Source organism: Balaenoptera musculus, chromosome 1 (assembly GCF_009873245.2).
Source record: "Balaenoptera musculus isolate JJ_BM4_2016_0621 chromosome 1, mBalMus1.pri.v3, whole genome shotgun sequence".
Classification (NCBI taxonomy): Eukaryota; Metazoa; Chordata; class Mammalia; order Artiodactyla; family Balaenopteridae; genus Balaenoptera; species Balaenoptera musculus.
Genome location: NC_045785.1, coordinates 109,822,722 through 109,836,210, shown reverse-complemented (window position 1 = coordinate 109,836,210; position 13,489 = coordinate 109,822,722). Strand labels below are relative to the sequence as shown.

The window sequence follows — 13,489 nt, the reverse complement described above, 5'->3', positions numbered from 1 at the left end:
AAACATAAACCCTAACCTGTGCCATTCTTTATAAAATGACTTCAAAGGCAAGAGGCATTGCTGCTCTGCAATCTCATTCCCGCGTGAGGACCCAGGTTCCCAGCCCTGCCAGCCGTCAGCACTGTAAGAAGTCTGCACCCACCCTGAGCCGTCCCCCACTGAGGCGTGGGAGCTGGTCCTCAGGAGCCCCCCACCGAAGCCGTCTCAGACTAAGCTCCACAGTGGGTGTTCTGGGCTGAGAACTTTCCCCACAAATGATACCCACAGGGAACATTTAGAATGAGAGGTTGCACAGAACTGCCCCGCATCTGGGAGACTGAAAGACAACCCTACGTAAAGTGCCTGGCCCCAGAGCTCCGCAGGGGGGAATCAGGATGCCCGAGAGACCCTGCGGAGCTGCCCAGCTGCTTCCACGGCCGACCCCTCCACCCCTCGGGGCTCCGGAGCCTCCCTCTGCGCTCCCTCCCCTCCACTGCCATCCTGAAGTGGCGCCTGCTGCAGCCCTCCCTGGTTGCTTTATTTATTTATTTTGCACCAACAGGGTTGCTGCAGACTCATTCTCGCCTGGTTTAAAAAGAGAGAGAGGAGGAAAAAAAAAAAAAAAAAAAGGAGAAATGCTTTCTGGCTCTTCTCTCTACCTCGGTCTTGGCAGCAGCCGCTGCAGCAGCAACAGCAGCATCGGCAGGCGGGCAGGGGGGCAGCGGGGAGAGAGGCGCACGGGGAGGTGCGGGGCAGAGGTGCAGCTCGAGCGGGACGGGCCCCCAGCCCTGCACAGATGCAGTGCCCAACTTGATGCCACCCTCCAGCTTCTCTGGTAAGTGCACCCACCTCCTGTCCCAGAGCTGCAGCTGCCACTCTCCATAACGTTCTCAGAGACAAGGCTTGACCCGACAAGGCTAGAGGGCCTGTGCCCACCCCAGGCCCAGCCAACCATTGATCCTGACCCCATAGGACTTTGATGGGAAAACTAAGATGACCCAGGTTCTCCCGAGGGAAGGACTCCAAGGAGACCTCCCTCCATTTCCCGGGTGCTCTCTCTACCTCTGGGAGGGGTTTTCCTGCAATCCGTGTGGATATTCCAGAAATCTTACCTCCAAGAGCCCCCTCCCCGTGTAGGTCCCCATGCCTCACGCAGGTCTGCTTTAAAGAGGATATCCAGGATCAGATGTGTCTCTGGACTGCCACATAGAGACAAGAAGAAGAAAGCTCCCTGTTCCTTGAGGGTGATGCCCTAGACCCCAGCCCATACAAGGAGAGAAAGTAGTGGTCCTGACACCTAGCTCTTCCTGCAAAGTGGCCGGAAGCCAGTCCTGTAGCCGTGGAGATTGGCAAGGGAAGTTTATGATTACATTAGCGACCTTTAAAGAGAAGGGGCCAGGTCCCCAGCCCCTGGCCCAGCGGGCTTCGGAGACTAAGAGGACATTCACAGGAGTGGCAAGGAGGGAAGCTGGGTTACATGCTTCGCTGCACTTTTGCTGAAAGCAGGAAAGAAGGATGAGCAGGAACTGCAGCAGTAGTGATAAAGAGCTAGCTGTCAGGTGGACTTCCCAGGGGAATGAGGGTGGCTGGGACATTTCTCTGCCTGGAGAACTCTTAGCATGCCATCCATACCTGCTAGGTTGGGATAGGGAACAGAGGGGTCTTCTCAACAGCCTCTGCCGTGCCATTCTTTCTCACACCCAAGCCTCAGAATGGTGTCCTACATCCCTCTGCTCTTTGGGCCTCTTTCTTCAGTTTCTGAACTACTACAGTCCTCTGAAGTAGCTATAGCGTAGCCACCAGAACAATCCTTCTAGGAGAGGGTATAGAGTGGGAAATAAAGGGGAAGAAATCACACCATCTCTTAAACTGCCGCTCCTAAGTTCCACCTGGGAGAAAATGGGCCGTGGGGTAGAAAGCTGACCCTGTAGGGCCCAGAAAGCCTGAGGCCTGAAAGGTCAAAGGTGATTGGGATCTGCGGCTAGAAAGAAACCCAGGCCTCCTGCCTCAGTTGGCTCTTGTCCTATCTCTGTAGCATCCCTTGCCAATTCCAATACCTCCCCTCCCTTGGGGTCCCGGTTGTCACTAAACAGGGTGAGTCTATGGGACCTCTTCTCCTCCATCACCTCAGTCAGGCTCCAGTGGTCATCCGCCTGATTTTGCCCAGGCCCCTGGCACCCAGAAACCACTTTAAGTTGACAGGCTGGGCACACAGCCTGTGCCCAGAGATCTGCTGTGCCAGCCAAGGGCTCCCTTGGCCCCCACCATAGTGTCTGGCCAGGCGCTGTCTCTCCTCACTTGTCTATGCCTCCCTGGCTCTCAGTCTGTCTCTTGTGTTTTTCTCAGGCAGCGGAGGCCAAAGGGGACAAGAGAGCTTCCTCAGACTCACACACTGGGCTTGAATCAAAACACCATGAAGGAGGGGTATGAGAGAAGCCTAAGTCTGAGGACCAAGCAACAAAATTGGGGCATCTCTTGGGTCCCTCACACCCTAACGTCATCTATAGGGGAGGCGGGGTTGCCCTTGGGGTTCTTGTGAGGGATTCATGTACCCCCTGCATCCTGTGCCATATCTAATGGGCAGCTTGGCTGTCGTCCACAAGGTGTTTTGGGGAGATTGGATCTTGTTAGTCTGGGGCCTCAGGCCCTGGGCCAGGCTGGAGGAGGGCAGAGAGGCAATAAGTGGAGCCTGGGGGGCAGAGCTGAGGCCCACATGCTTCCCAGCCTTGGATGACTTAGTCAAGGTGATGCCTGTCTCCAATCAGGATCCAGGGATATGATCCCCCTTAAGCCGTAGACAAAGCTGTGGGTAGATAACCTGGGGGAAGGGTGAGCAGAGAGGCACAGAGCAGAGATCGGGAGAGCAGCTATCAGGGAGAAGGGACCTGAGGTATTTCTGGATCTCACAGATGTAGGGAAACTCAAAAGTTACTTCCCTGCTGCTTCCTGTCTCCCTCCCATAATACTTTCCCCACCCGACTAGGGTTCCACAAGCTAGTAAGCACTTGGCCTGTTACCCAGGTTGGAAGGGGGAGGAAAGTAAAGAGTCCCTGAAGAGGAGCTCCATCCAGAAGGCTCCAGGGAGATGTGCACCAGAATTCCTCCCAGATCTGCACCCTAGCTGCTGGCCATGCTGAGATGGGTAGCTCAATATCTCTCTCTCCTCTAAGGAGGCCCAGGGAAGTCCAGGGTTCCCATCACCTGAAGCCACTTTCCAAAAAGGGCCATGTCATCGTCTATTCCAGGATTGAAGAAGGGATGGCTGCGGCCACTACTCCAAAGCAAGCCTGGCCCCCGTGGCCCCCCATCTTTTTCCTGCTCCTCCTGTCTTGGGGGGGCAGCGGCGGCTGCCCTGCTGTGTGTGACTGCACCTCCCAACCCCGGGCAGTGCTCTGTGCCCAGCGGCGGCTGGAGGCTGTACCAGGGGGACTCCCGCTGGACACCGAGCTCCTGGACCTGAGTGGGAACCGCCTATGGGGGCTTCAGCGGGGAATGCTCTCCCGCCTGGGCCTGCTCCGGGAACTGGACCTCAGCTACAACCAGCTGTCCACCCTCGAGCCAGGGGCCTTCCATGGTCTGCAGGGCCTGCTCACCCTGAGGCTGCAGGGCAACCGTCTGCGAATCATGGGCCCCAGGGTCTTCTCAGGCCTGTCTGCCCTCACGCTGCTGGACATCCGCCTCAACCAGATTGTCCTCTTCCTCGATGGAGCTTTCAGGGAGCTAGGCAGCCTCCAGCAGCTTGAGGCTGGGGACAACCACCTGGTGTTTGTGGCTCCGGGAGCCTTTGCTGGACTGGCCAAGCTGAGCACCCTCACCCTGGAGCGCTGCAACCTCAGCACCGTGCCTGGCCCGGCCCTGGCCCGCCTCCCAGCGCTAGGGGCCCTAAGGCTCCGAGAATTAGATATTGGGAGGCTGCCGGGAGGGACGCTGCGAGGGCTGGGGCGGCTAAAGGAGCTGGAGATCCATCACTGGCCATCTCTGGAGGCTCTGGAGCCTGGGAGCCTGACTGGGCTCAATCTCAGCAGCTTGGCCATCACCCGCTGCAACCTGAGCTCGGTGCCCTTCCAGGCGCTGCACCACCTGAGCTTCCTCAGGGTCCTGGATCTGTCTCAGAACCCCATCTCTGCCATCCCGGCCCGGGGGCTCAGCCCCCTGCTGCGGCTCCAGGAGCTCCGACTGTCAGGGGCATGCCTCACCTCCATCGCGGCCCACGCCTTCCATGGCTTGACTGCCTTCCACCTCCTAGACGTGGCGGATAACGCCCTTCAGACACTGGAGGAAACGGCCTTCCCTTCTCCAGACAAACTGGTCACCCTGAGGCTGTCTGGTAACCCCCTGACCTGTGACTGCCGCCTCGTCTGGCTGCTCCGGCTCCGCCGCCGCCTGGACTTTGGCACGTCCCCCCCTGCCTGTGCCGGCCCCCAGCACGTCCAGGGGAAGAGTCTGAGGGAGTTTTTAGACATCCTACCTCCAGGGCACTTCACTTGCCAACCAGCCCTGATCCGAAAGTCCGGGCCACGATGGGTCATTGCAGAGGAGGGGGGGCATGCCGTTTTCTCCTGCTCTGGAGATGGAGACCCAACCCCCATCGTCTCCTGGATGAGGCCTCAGGGGGCTTGGCTGGGAAGGGCCGGGAGAGTAAGGGTCCTGGAGGATGGGACGCTGGAGATCCGCTCCGTGCAGCTACGGGATAGAGGGGCCTATGTCTGTGTGGTCAGCAATGTAGCTGGGAATGACTCCCTGAGGACCTGGCTGGAAGTAATCCAAGTTGAACCACCAAATAGCACTCTCTCTGACCCCAACATCACCATGCCAGGGATCCCAGGGCCTTTCTTGCTGGATAGCAGAGGCATAGCTATGGTGCTGGCAGTCGGCTTTCTCCCCTTCCTCACCTCAGTAACCCTGTGCTTTGGCCTCATTGCCCTCTGGAGCAAAGGCAAAGGCCGGGTCAAACATCACATGACCTTTGACTTTGTGGCACCCCGAACCTCTGGGGATAAGAACTCTGGGGGTAACCGGGTCACTGCCAAGCTCTTCTGACCTTTCCTTCCACACTGGGGACCCATCCAAGAGGGGAAGAGGACCAAGGCTGCTTGGACCAGAAGCTAGTCCCAAACAGCATAGATCTCGCACACCTCCTGCCTGCACCATGCCAGCAGCTAATGCTGCCTCCTGACAGCCTGCCTCCTTGTGCTTTTGCAGTTTGAGGATAGCACTGTCATCTCTTCCCTGAGGGTCCCGGGAAGCTGAAGATGCAGACCCTGTAGTCAGCCCAGTCCTCCCCCCACCACATACAAAGCAGGAAATATAACCCTCCAGTCTGCTAGTCTAAGCTCCAGGCTTCCTTCACACCCACCTACACACACCTTAATAACCAATACCAATCGCCAACCACAGCCATAGATTACTTCAGAGATGGGGCTGGGAAGTGCCACTTGCTTCTTGGAGTCTCTGCTCCTCAACCAGGTGGTCTCTCTCTCTCTCTTTTCTGCTCTGTCCCCTCTCTAGGTGCAAAGAACTAGGGCCAATGACCTCAAGCTAAGGAGAAGAGGATGTGACAGGGGAGTGTGGGACGGGGAGGAGGACAGACTACACACTGGCACTGAGTGTGCATGAGCCCCACCACCTGCCTCTGTCTGTCACATCATTAAACCTGTTGCCAAAAGGCCATGACAGTAGCAGCCACAACTAAATGTGATCTCTGGAGTTTTCTTTAGTCTTTTCCACCCCTTATTTCTGTCAGATCTCCCCCTTCCTACCCTTTCTGCCTGCCCACGGAGCCTGTATCCTAATGGCCTTGCCTGAATCTAACGAGCCTGACAACCAGGGCTTTATGCAAAAGGTTGCCGGCCACGCCTGGAGAGATCAGCACTCCCGGCCCATTTCAGGGTCAACCCTTTCCCCTGTACTCTCCCTCTCTGGAGTTGGAGGAGAGATCCTCTGCCTTCCAAAGGATCCCTCTGCAGAAATGTCAACCCAGGGCACCCAGCTCCTTCCCTTCTTTCTCATTCTGGTTGGAACCTCCCTAACATTCCTGTATTGCAGATCCCTAGTGCCCTTGAAGGAAAGCAAGAGAACTCCTAGAAAATGACTAACAAAAGCAAGAATCTGCAGCTGTCAAAGGAGAGAGACCCAGAACATAGCAGGACTAGGTTTGAAGGAACAAGGTGGGAGGGGCACTGCAAGCTGTAGTGAAAAGTGGAGGGGAGAAGGAGCAGCAGGAACTACCTGCCTTTCCACCATCCTTCAGCAGCTTCCCCTGGTTCTGTGTTTAGTGCAGCCCCGCTGGGAAGCTGTCTCTGGATAGAGGTCGCTGTCTTATGGAGACCCCAGATGCAGAGGCAGAGTGGGAGGAGGAGATGCCGACTGCCTCTGAGTGTACTCCAAAGAGAGGGCAAAGCAGAGCTAGGAAAAGTAGAGATGCTGAGAGCTCAAGGGACAGGGCAGCAGCCCCAGCATCGCCAGAAGGGGAGGGGTGAAGGGAGAGGAAAGGAGCAGGGAGGAGGGGCCGAGAAGTGGAGAGTCACGAGGTCCCTGGGAGCCTCTCTCTCTCTCTGCAGCAGCATCTGCACAACGGCCTTAGCTCCCCTCCACCCTCAGGAGCCCCCACCCACCCCTCACCCAACAATATGCAAGCGTCATCAGCTTCCTAGCCATTCCTGCTGCCCTCGTCCTTGCTCTGAGGAGACTACACTCATTAGGAGATTCCCAGCCCAAACTGTCCCTGACAGGTGAGAGAGGCTGGTGCCATATGGGGGCAGCCAGACTTCACCAGCAGGCAAGCTCTTCGGTGGGGCAGAGGTGGGATTCTGGGGGCAGGGGGCTGTGGGCAGAGGTGAATGTGAGAGAGAACCCGGCAGCTTGGAGAGTGAGGCTGGAGGATCACACAATCTTGCGCATCCGGAGCCTCCAACCTTGCTCCCGGCACCGTGCACACACAATTCTCTTAGCATTGCAGCAACCTCCCCTCTCCAGTTTATTAGACAGCAGAAAGGTTTCCCTGGGGCACAGCCCTCTCCCTCATTTCTAAAATCTTCCATCAGTAGCTTGTGAGATTGGGACTTGTTGGGGTCAGGTGCTAGAGGTTCTCATACTAGTTGCCCACACTGCAATGCAGAAAAGGGCAGAAGCAGCAATGCTGTTCAGAGAACTCTACCCTGGGAAGCCCCCTGAGGCCGTGGGGAATGGATGACACATGTCTGGATTGGGAGATGCTGCTGCCTGAGTCCCACAGCCGCCAGAGCAGCCCAATAGAAACAGAATGTGAGTCACTTATGTGATTTCAAGTTTTCTAGTGTCCCATTAAAAAAGCAAAAGAAACAGATACAATTAATTTTAATACTCTATTTTATTTAACCCAGTGTACCCAAACTATGATCATTTCAACATGTTATCTATATAAAAATGAGTAATGAAATATTTTACATTATTTTTTCATATTAGGTCTTTGAAATCTAGTATATACTTTACACTTACAACACATTCCAATTTGATAACTAAATTCTCACCAGAAATATCTGATCTGTATTTAGGTTTCATAAAATTCACTGTTGAAAAAGTCAATTCACACGTCCAAGTTGCTCCAACCAAGTTGTTCCATATTAAAAGTTTTCCAATAACTAAATCAAGTATTGGTTTTAACATTTAAATTAAATAAATTTTAAATTCTACTCCTCAGTCACACTAGCCATCTTTCAAGTGCTCAGTAGCCACATGTGGCCAGTGGCTACTATATTGGACAGCACAGCTCCAGACACTGTAACTCTGGGTGTAGACTAGGGCCTCCTCACCAGAGGTGGGCAAAGTGTCCCTCGAGAAGCACATTCAACCTAGAGGAAATGCCTGTAGGTTTCCCCAACTACCACCCCTTGCTCTCCTGACATGGCCTTTCCAGAACACCTTCAGGGAGGGACGCTAGTTACCGTAACAAGGTTACTGCAATGAGCACTTCCACAGCTTGTCCAATCATCAGAAAGCCAGCCCCTTACCCCATCTGCCTGAAAAGGCTGCCCTTAGCTCAGGGATGTGTGTGTGTGTGTGGACAAGTGTGTGATGGCAACCAGGGACGCAGGCGGGTGGTGTGTGTGCACGTGCAGGGATGTTATGGTCCAGGTCAGAGGCAATCCAATGGCAGCTCTCCCCTGGAGGGACAGTCGTGGAGATAGAAGAAAAATAACATTTATTCTATGTTAGTGGTTATATGTATGTTTTCTTATTTAATCCTCACATCAACCCTATAAGACAGGGAATCTTGGCTGATGGAACTAAAGGTCAAATAGATTAACTTGCTCGGGTACACAGAGCTGGTTAGTAAGGGAGCTGCTTCTGGACTCAGGGCTAACTCAAAATCCAAATGCTTTCCACCACCCTGCCATACTGCTCCACTCACTGTCTGCTCTTATAACCCCCTTTCCCAGGGTCTCTCAGCTGCAGGAACTGACCTGTGAGAAAGGTAGAATCCAGGGGTCATCCTCAGCCCCACCCACTCCGAACAACTCTTTTAAGGGGAACTGGGGTCAGTTGTTGGTCCTCACCTTCCTTCAGTAACTCTAATGCACCTGATTCAGGAAGCTGAGGATTGGTTGTTAGTTTTTAATCTTTCTTCTCAGTTTCCCCCAGCATCCATCTCTCAGAGAGAGGCAGGAGGCTTTGGGTAGGACTTTTGCTCTAAGAAGTGAGTGTGGTGATGATTCAGGCCGGCGAGCATGTGAGATCAGAGGACTCCTGAGTCCTCTTCCTCCAAACTGCTTTGTAAAGGGGAGTTATGGAAGAAGACTTAGAGCTGTTTGGTGGTGGCCAGAGAAGCTGAGGAGAATGTCTCTCTCCTAGGACACCCTGCCACAACTCATCAATCTGATCGAAAGACGAAAGAGTAGCACCAGCATAATTTCTGATACTAAACCCACACTCCCAGTTGCTGGATTCTGGTGAAGAGCCTTGAGTGACGGGGGAAGAAGGGGTGATTCCTACAATGGACAAAGGAAGTGTGCTGTTTTCCAAAACCTCAGATAGCTGAATATCATTTGAATGGTTTGCATGTTATCCAGGAAGGGAACTCTGTAAGCAGCCAAGGCTCTAGAACTAGGCTACTGTGTCTGAGAACCCCTCCCCGCCCAGCCCTTTAGCTAAAGTCTACTTTCCTGCTTTGGCTTACTGAGTGGAAACACCTGCCCACTGAACTCTCTGGACAACCCACACTTTATGTTAATCAGTTTCACCTACTGCCACCTGCACCTTGTTCGGAACACCCTTCAGGGAAACAGAACTGGACTCTTCAGAACAGGAGATGAGAATAAAGAAATCACAATTCACCCAATCCTAGTCTCTCACAACTCAATCTTTCAATCCTGGTTTGGGCTCTTAGAGGGGGAATGAGATGACAAATCCCAAGTACACAGTGACTTGAGAGTGAGTTTGGAATCATCTCACCTAAAGTTATCCTTTCTACTCTCCAGTCTCCCTACCCAACCAATTAGAAATCCACCCTCCTTCAGAAAATTTCCAGGAAAAGTGATTACACCTGGCTTTTCACTGCTCTGATTAAGAAATTAATCCTGTGGTTTAATTTTTAATTTTAATCCCTCTTTTTGGACTTCCACTTCATTTCCTCTTCTTTGCTCACCAGCTCCCATTGGAGCTGGAAGATGATGAGCCCATAAAGTAGGCCTGTGCTTTTTATAGCAACAATGGACACTCTTCCTTAGGTCTGAACTACACTTTACCTTTTTAAAAGTAAAAGTAGCTATAGCAATCAAGGCACTCAAATACCTAGAAATAATCTTAAAAAAAATATGTAAATTTTACACGACAAAAACTTTAAAACACTACTGATGGGACATCAATGACTTACACATGTTTATAGGAAGATTCTATATCATAAATATAACAACTCTCCCTTATGTAATCTAAAAATATGTGATTCCAAAAAATAATATTAACAGTATACCCAGAAAGGAAATTGTGGTATATTCCCAAAATATAATACTACACAGTGATGAGAATGAATGGGATAAAACTATACACAATAATATAGCTGAATGTCACAAAAATACTGTTGAACAAAAGAAACCAGACACAAAAGAGTACTTACTGTGTGATTCTCTTTGTATAAAAAACAAAACAAGCAAAACTAGTTTCTGCTACTAGGAGTCAGAAGCAAGTTTACCCTTGAGGGGAGTAGTGACTGGGAAGGGATAATGTTCTGTTTTTTTGATCTGGGTGTTGGTTACACAAATGTGTTCCATTTTTGAAAATTCATCAACATGTATGCTTTTCATCTGTGCACTTTGTGTATATATTGTACATCAATTTTAAAAATTGTGGTAAAAATAACACATAATGTACATCAATTTTAAAAAACAGTATGGTACTAGAACATGAATAGAGAGATCAATGGAACATGAAAAACCCAGAAATAGGCCCAAATACATGACAATTTGGATCTTATGAAAGGTAGCATTCAAAAACAATGGAGGAAATATGTGTTATTCAATAAGGGTTGGACAAGACAAAACTGGATCATTATTTCACACCTTAACACCAAAATAAATTCCAGGTGAATCAAATATTTTACATATGGGGCTTCCCTGGTGGCGCAGTGGTTGAGAATCTGCCTGCCAATGCAGGGGACATGGGTTCGAGCCCTGGTCTGGGAAGATCCCACATGCTGCGGAGCAACTGGGCCCGTGAGCCACAACTACTGAGCCTGCGCGTCTGGAGCCTGTGCTCCGCAACAAGAGAGGCCGTGATAGTGAGCGGCCCGCGCATGGCGATGAAGAGTGGCCCCCACTTGCCGCAACTAGAGAAAGCCCTCGCACAGAAACGAAGACCCAACACAGCCAGAGATAAAAATTTATTAATTAATTAATTTTTAAAAATTACATTGCAAAAATACACTATAAAAATATTTAAAGAAAACATAGGATAATTTTTTAATAATCTTAGGTCATAGGATGCTTTTCTAAATATGAGACCCAGAAGTTATCAAAGAAAATGCTGACAAATTCAGCTACATAAAAATAAAAAATACTTGCATAACAAAAAAAGTCACCATGAAAGTAAAAAGACATAGGACAAACTGGGAAAGGGGAAAAATATTTTCAACTTATACATGAACAAAAGGCAAATATTAAAAGTCCTGACAACCAAATAGAAATATGAACAAAGTGTATGAACAATTTACAGAAAAATAGAAAGCAATTGGCACGTAAGCATATTAAAAGATGCTCAACCTTATAAGAGAAATGAAAATTTAAATTGCAATGAGATGCCATTTACACTATCAGATTGTCAAAAATCAAAAAGTTTGATAACAGGCTGTATAAGCTTGCTGATTGGTAAAAATTGAGAGAGAAGATTGGTAAAAATTGCATGGAAGGCAATTTGGCAATACTAACCAAAATCCTTTTCAAACATTGTTGGTGGAATGAAAATGAGAAAAATCTTTGTGGGAGAAAGAGAATTTGTGAAATTGTATCTATCCAAATGAAAAAACAATACACACACTTCTCAGACAGTGTTTGCAGCCCTAAGTATTTATTGTACAGATATATAAGAGCCAAACAAAATATACTTGGGTATCAGTATAATGTTAATGGGAATGATTGAATATATCTTAATACATCCCTCAGGTTTACTATGAAACTTAACTATTAGGCAGATATCTATGTGCTGCTATGGACAGATATCTAGACCATATAAAAAGAAATTGCAAAATAGTAATGTATAACATGTTACCGACTGGGTAATACATATAAATATATTTAATGTATACATGTTTACTATAGAATATCTTGTGAAAAATCCACAAGAATCTGGTAAAACCGGTTGCTTCTTAGGGAAGAGAGGCCTTTTATTCCTTCGTAGAATGTGCATGTACTACTTACTCAAAACACATATATATTTTTCAGATTAACACAAAACAAAAAACTGAGGCCCACTGGCATCTCCTTAGCTGACCAGAGATATAATCTTGCATTCACTCAACAAACATTTACTGCGTGCGTATCATGCCCTAGGCATTGTGACAGAAGCTGGTGCGAAAGATCCCCGCCTTACAAGGAGCGCTCAACCCCTGTCAAGGGTGAGCCCCTAGTGCGGGGAGGGGACTGGAGGCCGGGAGGGGCCAAGGGCCAGCTCGCGAGGCTCCCGGCGGCTCAGAGTCCGTAGCAGGGTCCAACCGTCTCAAACGGTCCAAGGACCCAGACGGCGGTTGGAATGCACTCTTCCAAAGCAAACCGCCGTCTGCAGAAACCCTCCCCTTTTCTCGCCCCCACAGAAACGGCCCGGTGGCTTGTGCCTTCGCGCCTGTTGCCCCGACCCGTCTCCCTTTAATCCCCAGGAAAGGGGGGGGGCCCTGATGACCGCCCTACCCACAGGTCCCTTACCACGGGGTGCTTCGAACTCGGGTCCCTCGCCATCCCTCCTGCTGCAGTGTCGGTGCTCCTCGTCTGTTCATTCCTCGACAGAGAAGTAGAGTGAGCCCCTCACTCTCTGCCGCGCAATTCCTTCCCCTTGGCTTTCTCTCCATCTCTACGAAGCCTATTTAATGTTTTCCCGCAAAAAAAATGTTTTCCGTGTCTCCTGAGTCCCTGTCACAGTATGGGGACCGATCGAGGCAAAAGGTCTCAAAAGAAACAAGTGGCGGAGCATCGCCCATCAGGAGGAGGCTGCCCTAATGGTCACTGGGTTGTGGGGTCGCACTGGCTTTGTACAAAGGCACTAATTTTGTGCGAACGGTGATGCGGCTGAGTGATGCCACCCCCTCGCACCTTGGGAGCGCGATTTTTCCCCACAGGCTTAGGAGGTGGAAGCCTCCGCGGTAATTGGCCTAGAGATTGGCAGGGAGTACTCCGGGAGCCTCTAACTGGCTGTTTAATACTCAGCAGGTGCAATCTCAATTAACGATGTCGGCTTTCCCTGGAGCCTATTGGCTGACCTGGTGGGCCGGCTTTGAATTCCATCCGGGTAATTGGGTACCAGCACGCAGCAACGCCGTCGCTCAGGGGCAGTCCCCGTGAGGATTGGTTATGGGGGGGAAGACTGATTGGTCGGGCTGCGACCCGGGCATTGATTGGTGCGGGCTGGCTGCGGGGGCGGGGAAGTGGCGGCTGAAGCTAGGACCGCGGGGTTCCGAGTGGCGCTGTGAGTCGACGGCCTCTGGCTTGAGGTGCGAGGCGGAGCGCGCGACGGCTGACTCGAGGAGCAGTAAAGGCGGGGACCGGGAGCGGAGGTTTGGGGAGTGGGGGAGGCTGGGCCAGGGGCGCCAGTGGCAACAAGGAGGCGGAAATGTGGGGCTTAGGGAAGGGAAGCGCCCCCGGACGAGGAGAGGGTGTGGGGAAAGCTTTCCCCCACCCCGAGGCTAGTAACCGTATCCAGGGGAAATGCGCTCGTCCCAGGATTAAGCCACGACGGACCCTTGCACCAGTGCGGGAGGGTTTGCCCCAAGCCAATAACAATCAGTTTATCAGTTTGCCTTTTATTTTCCACAGCTTTTTCTTTAATTATCTCT

At 51.0% G+C, this 13,489-nt stretch overlaps 2 protein-coding genes across 3 annotated transcripts in view; both read left to right on the top strand.

Moving 5' to 3' along the window:
- The first annotated feature begins 95 nt into the window (after window positions 1-95).
- LINGO4 (leucine rich repeat and Ig domain containing 4) lies at window positions 96-5,672 on the top strand. Its single transcript, XM_036866717.1, has 2 exons — window positions 96-814; window positions 3,225-5,672. The coding sequence occupies exons 1-2, from the start codon at window positions 375-377 to the stop codon at window positions 5,017-5,019; spliced, it is 2,235 nt and encodes a 744-aa protein (XP_036722612.1). The 5' UTR covers window positions 96-374; the 3' UTR covers window positions 5,020-5,672.
- A 7,458-nt stretch (window positions 5,673-13,130) lies between these two features.
- TDRKH (tudor and KH domain containing) overlaps window positions 13,131-13,489 on the top strand; it is a 29,527-nt gene continuing 29,168 nt past the window's right edge. For both annotated transcript variants that reach the window (XM_036841476.1, XM_036841466.1), the window contains exon 1: window positions 13,131-13,210. The gene's annotated coding sequence lies outside the window, so the exon portion shown is untranslated. The remainder of the gene's footprint in view (window positions 13,211-13,489) is intronic.

What these genes read in the sequence shown, in the direction of transcription:
- LINGO4 (XM_036866717.1), top strand. Translation starts at nt 375, where the DNA reads ATGCCCGAGAGACCCTGCGGAGCTGCCCAGCTGCTTCCACGGCCGACC. An exon ending in GCCACCCTCCAGCTTCTCTG is followed by an intron (nt 815 to 3,224) that starts GTAAGTGCACCC and finishes CGTCTATTCCAG; the next exon opens with GATTGAAGAAGGGATGGCTG.